This window comes from Penicillium citrinum (assembly GCF_028827155.1).
Source record: "Penicillium citrinum strain IBT 23319 chromosome Unknown utg000004l:1.0-2404223.0:1.0-2405248.0, whole genome shotgun sequence".
NCBI classification, from domain to species: domain Eukaryota; kingdom Fungi; phylum Ascomycota; class Eurotiomycetes; order Eurotiales; family Aspergillaceae; genus Penicillium; species Penicillium citrinum.
In genome coordinates, this window is record NW_026622689.1 from 408282 (window position 1) to 422472 (window position 14191).

The 14191-nt window shown below is 46.4% G+C and overlaps 3 protein-coding genes across 3 annotated transcripts; all 3 read left to right on the forward strand.

Annotated features, from left to right (window-relative positions):
• Positions 1 to 248: 248 nt before the first annotated feature.
• On the forward strand, positions 249 to 2449 carry N7469_005115 (beta-catenin-like protein 1; the record flags this gene model as incomplete). The annotated part of the gene is made up of 9 exons (XM_056644035.1): positions 249 to 275; positions 337 to 385; positions 445 to 787; positions 847 to 1081; positions 1137 to 1230; positions 1280 to 1794; positions 1856 to 2140; positions 2199 to 2316; positions 2367 to 2449. 9 exons carry the CDS (start codon positions 249 to 251, stop codon positions 2447 to 2449), a joined length of 1749 nt encoding a protein of 582 aa, XP_056500849.1.
• A 3886-nt stretch (positions 2450 to 6335) lies between these two features.
• On the forward strand, positions 6336 to 10179 carry N7469_005116 (DNA-directed RNA polymerase II subunit RPB2; the record flags this gene model as incomplete). The annotated part of the gene is made up of 2 exons (XM_056644036.1): positions 6336 to 9940; positions 10017 to 10179. 2 exons carry the CDS (start codon positions 6336 to 6338, stop codon positions 10177 to 10179), a joined length of 3768 nt encoding a protein of 1255 aa, XP_056500850.1.
• Positions 10180 to 12436: 2257 nt separating this feature from the next.
• esdC (GTP-binding protein EsdC) lies at positions 12437 to 13226 on the forward strand (the record flags this gene model as incomplete). The annotated part of the gene is made up of 2 exons (XM_056644037.1): positions 12437 to 12962; positions 13024 to 13226. The coding sequence occupies 2 exons, from the start codon at positions 12437 to 12439 to the stop codon at positions 13224 to 13226; spliced, it is 729 nt and encodes a 242-aa protein (XP_056500851.1).
• Positions 13227 to 14191: the final 965 nt, after the last annotated feature.

Here is a 14191-nt window from a genome sequence, read left to right on the forward strand (position 1 = left end):
CGGCGGCATTCGAGAAATCTGCGGGTTGCGCAGTTGGTCGACCGCGCCGGCCGGATTCTTTCTGGCGCGACTCGACCAGCTTCGACTTACTTACTCGTCGTTCAGCAGTGAAGGGGGAAATTGATTTTTCAATGATACTGCATATTGGGAGAATCCCTCTTTGCGATCCTGGTTATTCGCGTCATCTTTAAGCATTTTCAGAGAGTTGTGCTCACTCATATTCCCCTTCACTACACAACGCCGCAGCTATGACGAGTGTTGATGAGCTGTTCAAGGTCAGTCATTCAGGTCGCATATGATTGGATTTGTGATTAATTAACTAACTGGCCCCAATAGTCTGCCTCTGGTAGCTCCAAGCGCAAGTTTGAGCCTGTTCAAGATCCAAGTACGCCGTCCTCTGACCCGCCTTATATTCGTCAATCCCGCGCTAATTAGATACTCAAGATGAACTCTACAAGGCAGCCAAGCTCGATCCCAATGGAGACGTGAAAGGAAAAGGAAAAGAAGCCATGGTGGAAGATGAGTTCGACGATGATGGGGAGGCCGGCCCGGAATTACCTCCAGACTTCGAGGACGATGTACCAGACGATGAAGAAGGCCGTTTCTTCGGTGGAGGAATGGAACAGAAAACGGCGCAAGCTATGCAATATATTGATCAGCAGGAAGAGGATGAAGCCGCCCCTGAGAAATTCGATGCGACTTGGGTGCGTCGGTTTGCGCTCAATTTTGAGAAGAAGATCTCGAAGAATGCTGAGCTGCGAGCTAAGTTCGAAAACGATCCACAAAAGTATTTACTTGTGAAGGGTACCGTACTTTGATTATATGGCTAACTGGGTTATTTTGCAGATTCATGGCCTCCGAGGCCGATCTTGATACCGAGATCAAGGGATTATCTATTCTATCCGAACATCCAGATCTCTATGAGGAATTTGCGAAAATGGGCTGTGTTGGGTCCTTGGTATCGCTGCTTGCTCATGAGAATGCTGATATTGCGATTGATGTCATTCAAATCATCAGCGAACTTACCGACGAGGATGTGGAGGCTGAGCAAGAGCAATGGGATGCCCTTGTCAACGCAATGGTATGTATACCTCGGTAGCACCGGCCCAATCAACCCTTTGCTCATTCTATAACAGATGGACGCCGATCTCATTGAGCTATTGACTTCGAATCTCTCGCGTTTGGATGAAAAGTCCGATACTGACCGAGCAGGTGTCTACTACATTCTCGGTATGTCGAAAAGGAAAGCTTATCTTTAGCATTGACTAACTCTTCCAAGGTGTACTGGAGAACCTGGCTTCTCAAACTTCTCTAGCAGAGAAAATCGGACAAGATGCCTCGATCCTCCCATGGATTCTGTCTCGCATCCAACAAAAGGAATCCCCCGTGACACAAAACAAGCAATACTCTGCCGAAATCCTGGCTATCCTCCTACAGTCGTCATCGAAAAACAGGGAGAAGTTTATCGGTCTTGATGGCATTGATCTCATACTTCAACTCCTTAGTCAATACCGAAAACGCGATCCAGAGAAGGACTCAGATGAAGAAGAATACGTTGAGAACCTCTTTGATTGTCTGATCTGTCTCGTAGACGAGGATTCAGGAAAAGAGAAGTTCATCGAGGCAGAGGGTATTGAATTAGCACAGATCATGCTTAAAGAAGGAAAATTCAGCAAACCACGCGCTCTGAGGGTTCTCGATCATGCTTTTGGCGGAGTTGGAGGCGGTCCTGCTTGCGAGAGACTCGTTGAAGCCGCCGGTCTGCGAACTATTTTCGGCATGTTTATGAAAAAGGTGAGTAACTTACCCAATTCTTTATTTTCATTGAAGATCTCAAAATCTCACATCTCAACAGCAAGAGGGACAAAATATCGAGCATCTTCTGGGCATATTCGCCTCCCTTCTCAGACTTTTACCTGGTGGCTCTGCACCCCGTATTCGAACACTGGCCAAATTCATGGAGAAAGATTATGAAAAGATCGAAAAACTGGTTAAGTTGCGCCGAGAATATGCAGCCCGTGTCTCGCCGGTCGAACAAGCTATCAACAAGGAACGCAAGAGTTTCTCAAAGGATGATCAGGAATATATGGCGGGGGAGTGGCTCTCACGCCGGCTTGACGCAGGACTATTCTCACTACAGGTTCGTATAGATCTTTATTTCCGGGGATGCTTGGGCTTGGTGCTAATTGTATGAACAGACTATTGATGTTATCCTGGCATGGCTGATTGCCGAGGATGACGGCGCTAAGAAGAAGGTTGTTACGCTTCTTGCGGATCGGGACGAAGACTTGTCGTTGGTGCGTGGTACTTTGACAGGTATGTAGTATTCTAGGGAGATTTTAAGTATAGTGCTGATTGTGTTTTAGAACAACTTGAGGGACTTGATGAGGGAGAATATGGGCAGAAGGATTTTAAGGATATGCTTAGCACTTTGCTGCAGTTTGTTTGAGATAGTCGAGATGTAATATAATATTTGATGATATACTATTTTGCTATTGGAGTGGTTCGGATTAGATGGATTATTGAACTATCATATGATGATGGTTCATGTGATGAATTGTACTATAAAGTCTTTATAACTAGTAAATGAATGGGTATTCATTAAGACTACCTTCCCGCCCGCAGGCAATTTTAGAACACGGTCTGAATATGGTATAACAACTATATTCAGTCGGTTACTATATCAGATATATATTTATAACTTATAAATTGGAATATATATAATATATTTAAAATATCTTCAGTTTACATATATATATATATATCAAAAGTATATGCAAATAGTGGTCTCAGACTCTATTGTCTACTTAGACACATCAAATATTATATTACATTTCGACTATCTCAAACAAACTGCAGCAAAGTACTAAGCATATCCTTAAAATCTACATGAGTCGCTGCTATTAATTTAATATAATGGATTATATACTTTATACAATCCATTATATTACATACGCCTATCAGACAAGCTTAACCCATCAATTGCATATAAGAGAGATCTTACAAGCCCAGATATCCAATACAAACTCCATCAGAAACGAACTGAACATTTATAAAGCGCCCACATTGGGAAAGTTTGCCAGCCGATTCTGCACAAGCTACTGGATCAATTACACGGCAGGCAAGAAATGCAAGCAACAGTTCATAGCAAGTATCTAGGTATTAAGCAACCCCATAAGATGTAGTTAATTTGATAGATTGTAGCCCATACTACAAAGAACTTGAAGAGCCCCGTACAATGGTTGGTTCGATTGGTCGAGAGATAATCCACAGTGATTCCTTAACCCAACCGTGTTTTACTTTTGACGCACCCCCCAGATCGTGAGATACACATCTCATAGAAGTTAGCGTAGAATTTCAAAACATATACGTAGGTATATATACCGCTTTTCAGGGTAACGTACTCAATACTAGTATCATCATTGCTGCTGGAGGAGGAAAGAGACAAAATGCAGGGTTTTGATAGATCGATATGCCCAAGATCGTGACGTGTGGTAAAGGTCACCCTACCAGTATCTTCTTGTGATTCTGGTCCTCTCCAAACAACAGCAAAACAAATCAGGCAACAAGTCCAATTTCCAGTCGCGTGTATTAAATCTAAGAGATTCATGTGAGGACATGCGAAGATGGGGTCGGCTAGCCCAATCTCATCACTAAAGGACACTGGGGTATTAAGAGAGTACCAAACATATAAGTCGAAATCGCCTATGGCGCTAGCAGCTATTGTCACGGAAATCTCTATCGTTTTGCTGTTACTTGAGTGGGATGAACAGGTATGATTCTCACAAATCCATCCGTTCGAAGTAAGTCCGAAACAGCCATAGTTCGTCGGAGGTGGCGTGAGGGAGGACGTGAGAACCCCAATACAGTAATCTTCATACTGAGGGAATGTTATGGAGGACCGGAGCAGAATCCGCACATTTTCTCGATCTCGACGAGTAAAGTGAAGACATGGACACAATTTTATGACCCCATGGTGGTAGGTACAATATTTTTTCAGAGGCAGAGCCACCGGCGCATCTGGTTTAAACATCCGTCGAGGCTTGAGCAGGAAACATTTAGCGCAATATACCCAGCGGGAGTTCTCAAGCTGCGCGAGTAGTTTGATTCGTAGCTGGTCATCACTGTTAACAAATGAGAGAGGCAAATAACACATACTCGGCTGCCGGGGATTCGTTGCACTATTTTTGATCATTTTCTTATATGTCGCAATAAGACTTTTGCAGGTGAGAGCAAAACATATTTGATCAACCAGGCCAAGATTTGCGAATATTTTGCCCAGAATACTTTCATCAAACACGCAGATATGACCTTTGCGCTCACACTCAGCTTTCTGGGGAGGGAAAATACCAAATATGGTTCTTGTGCCGGTCGAATTCCAAACCCTCTGATCTTTTCTCTGCACGTCGTTTGATTTTTTGGTCTCGAGTTTTGCGTACCCGGAGTTTGCCATTGATATTCCATCTTCTATGTTGTCTCCAAGAAGTCGGCTGGGGTATTGGATCAAATCCTTTATCATGTCTCGAAAACCCATCGTTATAACTACTAGCGGAAATGGAGACTCATTCGCAATAGAGTTCTGGAGATAATAGAATAGTAGTAGTCTTTGAGGTAGTACTGAATGATCAATAAATAATTTCTCTAGATAGTATTAATGTTTGCCAAAATGACGTTGGAATTCATAATTGACTCGGTTGGAATAAATATAGTTCAGCACCCTGTACTGAACCATATAAGCTGTGGGTGTAGGACAGCCACGGTTCCTAATGAGAACTTACGTTAATTTAGGATTTTAGGATTTACAGGAAATGGGGGCAGCGTAGATCACATGACTGGGTTTCCACCTTCCACTGGCCAATAAAAGAGCCCAGTATTTACTCTTTTACTATGGAGCAGTTAGTTATTCAAATTAATACTACCAACTCTGAACAGTCTTTTAGACACGACACGATAAGGCTAGAGGTTCTGGGAGTGCCTGGCTCCTCGCTACTAGTAGTACTAGGTAGAAATTCTCCTACCTGAGGATCCGCCAAGCTAGTAACTTACTAAGTATATAAATGCCGGACAGCGCAATGGAAAGAGCGACTCCAAGTAATCAACCTGCCACACTCATTCCCAGTACTAGTAGATAGTAGAGACTTCCGCATGAGTTTTGTAGATGCATCTTGCCATTATATCCATCCTTGCAACTCGGCATTTTCTTCGAACTTCACCACGAACGATGTCCTCCCTCCGCCTGCTTCTTCCCTCAATTCTCCTTCTCTCCCTCCTCATTGTAAGTAGAGTCTTCATGCCGTTCTCCCAACAATGGAAAAATATATGCGTGCAAGGAGGTGTAAATAGAGGGGCCGGGTTAGTTGCAATCAGAGCTTGCTTCGACCGTTCCGTTAGCTCGACATGTCTAAACCGGAGATGGATTCGTCGGAACTCATATCACTCGTTTACAAGGAGTCATAGTAGTTCGAGATAGTTTGCAATGTTTCTCAGCCATAATGCAGGCGAAGATCCGTTTCTGATTCTCCGACTCTGGATCCAATTATCGTTATTAAGTAGCATACCTATATTGTTATAATCGTAACGAGTTTTGCGGGATTGGGGCGAGAGAACTAGTGGCTTGTGAACAATGCACTGTGCCACGCACATTTTCCATTGGAGACTGCACTGCATATCTCTCCAGGGCTGTATCTACAGACTAGTAGTACTACTAGAATCTACTTCTAGGTACCTACCTAGGTAGGTGTAGTATATCTGTGTACCTACACGGATATACTAGGTAGCACTCGAAATAAACCGTGGAAGGTATGCATATATACATCCGCGATATATTGTGGAACGATCGCCCACAACCCAGGAAACAATCTGATTTAAATACGTGATATTTAAATATTGAAAAGAGGACAGAATTCAAGCGATTTTCAGAATAGAATCTTGTATTTGCATATAATTGTTGTTCTCTATTCGGCGCAATACTAAACATATTGCAGTGTTCTGGCTGCATTGATGTGTACCTCACGTGATATAAACACGTGACCAACCGTCCAAGTCTTCAATTCCCTGCCATCGCCTGGTCTCGTCCGTCATCTCCACCAACTTCCTCCCCCCCCTCGGTCGCATCTTCTAATCGTGTTCGTGACCGTCGAGACTTTTCTCCAGTCACTGACAGGTGGGACTGCGCGTTGGGTGATTCCTCACCGGCTACTTCGCCTTCCATCGGCCGACGCGCCTCCTTGCGATTTCGAGCTTTATTAAGCCTCACCTTTTCTCTCCCTCCGACCTCCCCCCCCAAACCTACCTCCTTGGTGATCGCACCAGGGAGCTCTCACAACACATTCATTATGGCGGACTACGACGAAGCCTATGAGGATGAGTTTTATGACGACGCGGATGAGGGTATCACCTCCGAGGACTGCTGGACCGTGATCTCATCATTCTTCGATACGAAGGGTCTCGTGTCTCAGCAACTCGACTCTTTCGATGAGTTCATTTCTTCGACGATGCAGGAGCTTGTGGAGGAACAAGGACAAGTGGTTCTCGACCAGACGCTACCCCCCGCCGAAGACGAAATTGACCCGGTCGTCGTCCGTCGTTATGAACTTAAGTTCGGAACCATTATGCTTTCGCGACCATCCGTGACAGAAGGCGACGGTGCGACGACGATCATGTTGCCCCAAGAAGCCCGCCTCCGAAACTTGACCTATGCCAGTCCGCTTTATCTGAATGTTTCGAAGAAAATCATGGAGGGCCGAGAGCGCATGGTTGGTGATGGTGATGAGGATGAGGGTGAACCGGAGGAAGATCGTAAAAACCGTGGAACATATCTGCAATGGGAGACAAAGGAGCTCCCTGAGCAGCAAAGGAAAGAGGATACGGTCTTCATCGGAAAGATGCCTATCATGCTCAAGTCCAAATACTGTATCTTGAAGGACCTGAATGAGCAGTCTCTCTACGCGTGGAATGAGTGCCCTTACGACTCGGGTGGTTATTTCATCATTAACGGAAGTGAAAAGGTCTTGATCGCGCAGGAGCGCAGTGCTGGAAATATTGTGCAGGTTTTTAAGAAAGCGCCTCCAAGCCCGACTCCCTACGTTGCCGAAATCCGAAGTGCTGTTGAAAAGGGATCTCGGCTGCTGTCGCAGCTTGCACTCAAGTTGTTCGCCAAGGGTGATAGTGCCAAGGGTGGATTTGGACCGACTATTCGATCGACCCTCCCCTACGTCAAGTCCGATATCCCCATCGTCGTCGTTTTCCGTGCCCTCGGTGTCGTTTCTGACGAAGATATCCTCAACCACATCTGCTACGACCGCAATGATACCCCGATGTTGGAGATGCTTAAGCCATGTATTGAGGAGGGTTTCGTCATTCAGGACCGAGAAGTCGCTCTGGATTTCATCGCCAAGCGTGGTTCCTCTCAATCGAACTTGAACCACGAGCGTCGTGTGCGATACGCCCGGGAAATCATGCAGAAGGAATTGCTGCCTCACATCTCGCAGAGCGAGGGCAGTGAGACCCGAAAGGCTTTCTTCTTGGGTTACATGGTGCATCGTCTTCTTCAATGTGCCCTTGGTCGCCGTGATGTCGATGACCGTGATCACTTCGGAAAGAAGCGTCTCGACTTGGGTGGTCCTCTTCTTGCGAACTTGTTCCGAGTTCTCTTCACTCGCGTTACTCGTGATCTACAGCGTTATGTCCAACGCTGCGTTGAGACCAACCGTGAGATTTACTTGAACATTGGTCTGAAGGCTGCAACTCTGACTAGTGGTCTCAAATATGCGCTTGCTACAGGTAACTGGGGTGAGCAAAAGAAGGCAGCTAGCGCCAAGGCTGGTGTTTCTCAAGTGTTGAGTCGTTATACATTTGCTTCCTCGCTGTCTCACTTGCGCCGTACAAACACGCCCATTGGTCGTGATGGTAAGATTGCCAAACCTCGTCAGCTTCATAATACACACTGGGGTCTGGTTTGTCCAGCCGAAACCCCCGAAGGACAGGCTTGTGGTCTTGTCAAGAATCTGGCGCTCATGTGCTACATCACTGTCGGTACTCCTAGCGAGCCTATTATCGACTTCATGATCCAGCGAAATATGGAAGTTTTGGAAGAGTTCGAGCCCCAAGTCACACCGAATGCCACGAAGGTCTTTGTTAATGGTGTCTGGGTCGGTATCCACCGTGATCCGTCGCATCTGGTGAACACTATGCAATCGCTGCGTCGACGCAACATGATCTCTCACGAAGTCAGTTTGATTCGGGATATCCGCGAGCGAGAGTTCAAGATTTTCACCGATACTGGACGTGTCTGTCGTCCATTGTTCGTTGTTGACAATGATCCCAAGAGCGAAAATGCTGGATCTTTGATTCTCAACAAGGAACATATTCACAAGCTTGAACAAGATAAGGACTTGCCACTTGATATGGACGTGGAAGAGCGCCGGGAGCGTTACTTCGGATGGGATGGTCTGGTTCGATCAGGAGCTGTCGAATACGTCGATGCAGAAGAAGAGGAGACGATCATGATCGTCATGACACCGGAAGATCTCGAGATCTCCAAACAGCTTCAAGCTGGCTATGCACTGCCCGAGGAGGAGACTAATGATCCGAACAAGCGAGTTCGCTCAATTCTTAGCCAGCGCGCCCACACCTGGACTCACTGTGAGATTCATCCCAGCATGATTCTCGGTGTTTGCGCCAGTATCATTCCTTTCCCCGATCACAACCAGTCTCCTCGTAATACCTACCAGTCTGCCATGGGTAAGCAGGCCATGGGTGTCTTTTTGACCAACTTTGCCCAGCGCATGGAGACGATGGCAAACATTCTATACTATCCGCAGAAGCCTCTGGCCACTACTCGGTCAATGGAATTCCTGCGTTTCCGCGAGTTGCCGGCCGGACAGAATGCCATCGTGGCTATTGCCACCTACTCTGGCTATAACCAAGAGGATTCCGTTATTATGAACCAGAGCAGTATCGATCGCGGTCTTTTCCGCAGTCTGTTCTACCGTACATACACCGATTCCGAGAAGATGGTTGGTTTGACTGTTGTCGAACGATTCGAAAAGCCAATGCGTTCCGACACCATCGGTATGCGCAAGGGTACATACGACAAGCTGGACGAGGATGGTATCATCGCTCCTGGCGTCCGTGTTTCCGGAGAAGATATCATCATCGGAAAGACCGCTCCTTTGGCACCTGAGGCCGAGGAGCTTGGCCAACGTACCAAGGCTCACACCAAGATCGATGTGTCGACACCGCTGCGAAGTACGGAGAATGGTATCGTGGATCAAGTTCTGATCTCAACCGGCAATGACGATCTCAAATTCGTCAAGGTACGCATGCGTACCACCAAGATTCCCCAAATTGGTGACAAGTTCGCATCTCGTCACGGTCAGAAGGGTACTATCGGTATCACCTACCGCCAGGAAGATATGCCTTTCACTCGCGAGGGTGTTGTACCCGATTTGATCATCAACCCGCACGCCATTCCCTCTCGTATGACCATTGCTCACTTGATTGAGTGCCAACTGAGTAAAGTGTCTGCTCTCCGTGGTTTCGAAGGTGATGCCACTCCCTTCACCGACGTGACAGTCGACTCTATCTCGCGTCTGCTGCGTGAGCACGGTTACCAATCTCGCGGTTTCGAGGTGATGTACAACGGCCACACTGGTCGTAAGCTTGTCGCGCAAGTCTTCCTCGGCCCAACATACTACCAACGTCTTCGCCATATGGTCGACGACAAAATTCACGCTCGTGCCCGTGGTCCAACCCAGATTCTTACCCGTCAACCCGTCGAAGGTCGTGCCCGTGATGGTGGTCTGCGTTTCGGAGAGATGGAACGTGATTGTATGATTGCCCATGGAGCTAGTGCATTCTTGAAGGAACGTCTATTCGACGTTTCGGATCCATTCCGTGTCCATATTTGTGACGACTGCGGTCTAATGACCCCAATTGCGTAAGTCATTTCTCCCAACCACCACATTAGCTCATTTTATCACTTTTTCTGAATAACCCTGCTAACAAATTCACAGCAAACTGAAGAAGGGTCTCTTCGAGTGCCGTCTCTGCAACAACAAGCACCGTATCTCACAGGTTCACATCCCGTACGCCGCCAAGCTTCTGTTCCAAGAGCTGGCCTCGATGAACATTGCCGCTCGGATGTTTACGGACCGATCGGGGGTATCGGTGCGGTAATTTGTGGGATTCTTCTTTCTTTCTTTTTTTATTGTATTTTAATGATTTCGAAAAATCAGTCCGCTGGGTTGTTGCGGCGTCTGGAGGTTGGCATATCGCATCTTCTTTCATCTGGTCATACATAGTCAATGGATCATATTGTTTGTGTATAGTCTATTTCTAGTCTTAACTTGCTGTTATCTTCGCTTAGTAGTCGTGTATAGGTCTAGTCCTTCTGCATTTGACATCATTCTAGCATCGGCCTTTAGGGTATTGGATAGACTAAAGTGACTGGTCCAACTTGACGCTCCCAATATGTCAATTTACACAATGTCATATTCAACGAGGTTGAGGTCTGTAGCATTGCTGGTCGTAAATGCCAGCTGAGCATATGAAGTAGTACAGTCCATTCTAGTATACCACGAGACGACAACTTCAGCTCTAGAATAATAACCCGACCACACATGACATTCCAAGTTGAAAGTGTTAGCTTTATGAATTCAATTCAAATTCAATGACATAGACCAGACAAAATTGCAACTATTCTAATTCATGAGCATTTAGATTGCATACTGTGATCGATAATTGGTAAATTCCAACACCTGGATGTATTACCAAGTACTTACAAGACTACTCCTATCCTATTGATTCCAATCCGCAGAATTAATCCTTGAATATCCATCTTCACACAACAATTGAATGCGCATGGACCCGTCTGTCCATGATGAGTATCCCCGCTCTACAATATCGAAGTAGTGCGTCGTTATGGATCTTGTGCCGATTGCATGAGTACCAATGATAACAGCCATTGGAGCAAGGATTCGCTCCGTCCTGCATGGGGATCAGACTGGGCTTGATGTGGCTTTCATGCTGTGTGTGCTGCACTGTCATGGTGAGATGACTTCGGCTTTGCTAGACAGTGTAAGCTCTCCAAAGAACTAGACGTACAATCCTATTATCCACTGTTCTGTCTTGAGATACTAAAGATACCTTGAATACTCGTCTATACAGAAGTTCCGTCCAGTGAAATCATGAACTTGTGAACTCGAATACTGGCTATTCACAAGCTGAACCGTGCGGAGAAACCCACTTTTTCCTTCGATTGACTTAGGCGAAATTCTCCGAGATACGAGAGAATGGACTGTGCGCACGAGAGTCCAGATGACACGGAATTGATGTCACTTATGATCGGTTCGACAGGTTGTTCTTGGATACTTGTAACCATCTTGATCCGTTGTATGCAAGATGAAGTTGATATCAAGATGGATTCTCTTAATATTGTATCTTGTTTGAATCTAAACTAGACTATTCCCACAATAATCGAATTGATCTGCACTTCTACCATGGTTTCGCCTGTTTCTAACCTTTTATCATGCTGGGACAATGCATCTTGTACCATGTACGGAGTACTGAGTATGTACATGGCTAGCTTACCCTCTGCAGACTTCCCGAGAACAGGATAATGGATAATCTGACAGCAGGTCAGAATGTCCTACTTGATGAAGAAAACCGAATTCTCCAATCTCATTCGACCAACCCCTCCTTTCCAAGTCTCACCGCGAGCGTCAACTCGGCACAATCGATTGGATGTGACGAGGCTTCAACCCTGCAGCCCGCTCATCACTGCGCAACACCTTCATCAACCAATGAATTCCATGAATTACCCGCCCACCAGGATGAAGCCAACAATTCTACGCTGATCCATGAGAGTCCCTTAAAAGTCCCCCATAACCGCCCAGGCGGATTTCTTCTTTCTTTTCTTTCTTTCAGCGAGTGTTTGTTTGTTAGAGCTGCCCTTATTCGAGTTTTTTTGAACCTCCGGCACTGGTTGTCTGGTTCTTTGTTTTCTTTTCATTATTATTCTATTCTAATTGACCCCCCCCCCCAAATTTTCCAAACGCAAACCAATCCACCAACAAAATCATACTCTTTTTTTACACACAGTTTCGAGCTGCGCTCTCTGTGTTGTCTGCCCACCAAATTCTGCCTCGCCGGTTTTTTATATACTCGAATATTTTCAACTTTTTACAGTCTGCGCCTCATCGTCGCCGGTCGACGTTCGCCTTGCTGTGCCAGCTCTATCAACAAATCCACTTTAATCTAATCTCGCTCGGATATAATTCTTTGTTTTATATTCTCGTTGTCGTGGACCGGTTCCCTTCAAAGAGCATCTTAACAACTTTACTCTGGTAGTTCAGTTGTTTATTTTACCCTCTTATCTACGACAACTTTTCATCAAACTTGAATACTTCGCATTTTATATTCTGCATCTTTCAAAATGGCCGCCGTTCAACTCAAGTTCTCCCTGCGAACCTCGTCCAACGTCAAGACCGTCCACCTTGTCGGCTCTTGGGACAACTACTCTCGTCAACTGCCCTTGTCTGCCGAAGACAAGCCCGGTGCCTGGGTTGGCAAGTTCCGCTTCCAGACTTCCATGCTGCAACTGGGTGGCCGCTACTGGTATTACTATATCATGGACGGCTATCACGTCTCGCACGATCCAGCCGTCGAGTACACCGTCGAGCCCACCACCGGCCGCAAGCTTAACATCCTCGATGTTCCCGGTGGCAAGCCCAGTCGTCGCAGTGATGCCCCTAAGGCCCACCGTGCCTCGACCAACGTCGCAACTGGTCGTGCACTATCACCATCAAGAATCCAGCACCCAAAGCCCTCCAAGCCCTATGCCTCCCGCCAGCTTCGTGAGGCCGAGTTTGCTCCCACTGTCGATGATCTCACTCGTCGCTTTGCTGGCTCTCGCTTGTCCGATGAATACTCTTACTCCAACAGCCCACCCAGCTCCGCCGGTTCCTCTCTGTCATCCCGATCTTCCGGCTCGACATCACCATCCTCTCTGTCCTCAATGAGCGATCCCCCCCGTGCAGTGCCGCTGTGAACGTTACGGCATCACTCGCAAGGGTGACCGCGTCAAGCTGGACTGCGGTGGTAGCCGCTGTGGCTACATCTCCGAGTCCTCCGAGGCAAGCTGCTCCGAGTCAGAGGATAGCGATGAGGAATACCGTCGGGCTCGTCGTGGTGTTCGTCGTCAGGGCATCGTGGTCCGCCGCTAAGCATTGAACTTCCAACCATTATCCTTGTCTTGTACAGGATAAATGATCTGCTTCGCGACAAATCAAACATCTGGATCTTGGCCGCAGGAACCCCGGTCATCGCTTTTCGCTTTGCTTGATGATTTCTACGAACCTTTCACGAAAAAAAATAACACACAAAATACCATAAAAAAATCCCCCCCCTTCGCCGCGGGTGAATAGGCTTCACTCCGTGGGCAGAAGTGGGCCAGTTAATATACAGGGGAGGAGAGCAGAGGATAAAAGACCATCGATGAACCTATCCGATGCGCCAGACAATATGTCGCTGATAACTCTGTGCGAGGAAATCAGACCCGGCATTAGTTTTCATGAGAAACCTATCTTGTGCATGATGTTTGTGCAAGCCTTTAGGATGGGATAAGTCCGCTCTATGTCCATTTAGTGATAAATGTATTCAAAAAGGGACATTTGCCATGCGGAATTATGTGAAGAGCATCGGATGTCATGAGTTATTCGTCGCTCAGACTTTATGTCTTGTTCAGATGGCTATGAATAATGATAAATGACTCAGATCTCTTGAACTTTTTGCATTGTAGAGTATGCGTAGCCGTTTCTGTAGATCTATGGAATTCTAAACGGAATATTCTAGGAAACCATCGAAATATCGTTCCAAGTCTCGTCCGAGGGAGATGATTGACCCTGGACTTGCGGATTCCCACGCCTTTCAGGCTAGTCCTCGGCTGCACCAAAGTAATTTCTATGGGCAGGGACTGGAAGATCTTCCCTGGGTTATAATGTGCATCTTCTAACTTTCGCGAGGAACTGGAAGGAGTTCTTTGGTGAATGGAAACGCAGCTGCATGAATCATATCTTCTAAAAAGCACCTTTAGCAATCATGGATTATTAGGTACCATGCACCTTTATAGAAATGCTCAAGCTCAAAGGCTTGGCTTTAGATCCGGATCTAATGCCAAGGTTTAAAAGAC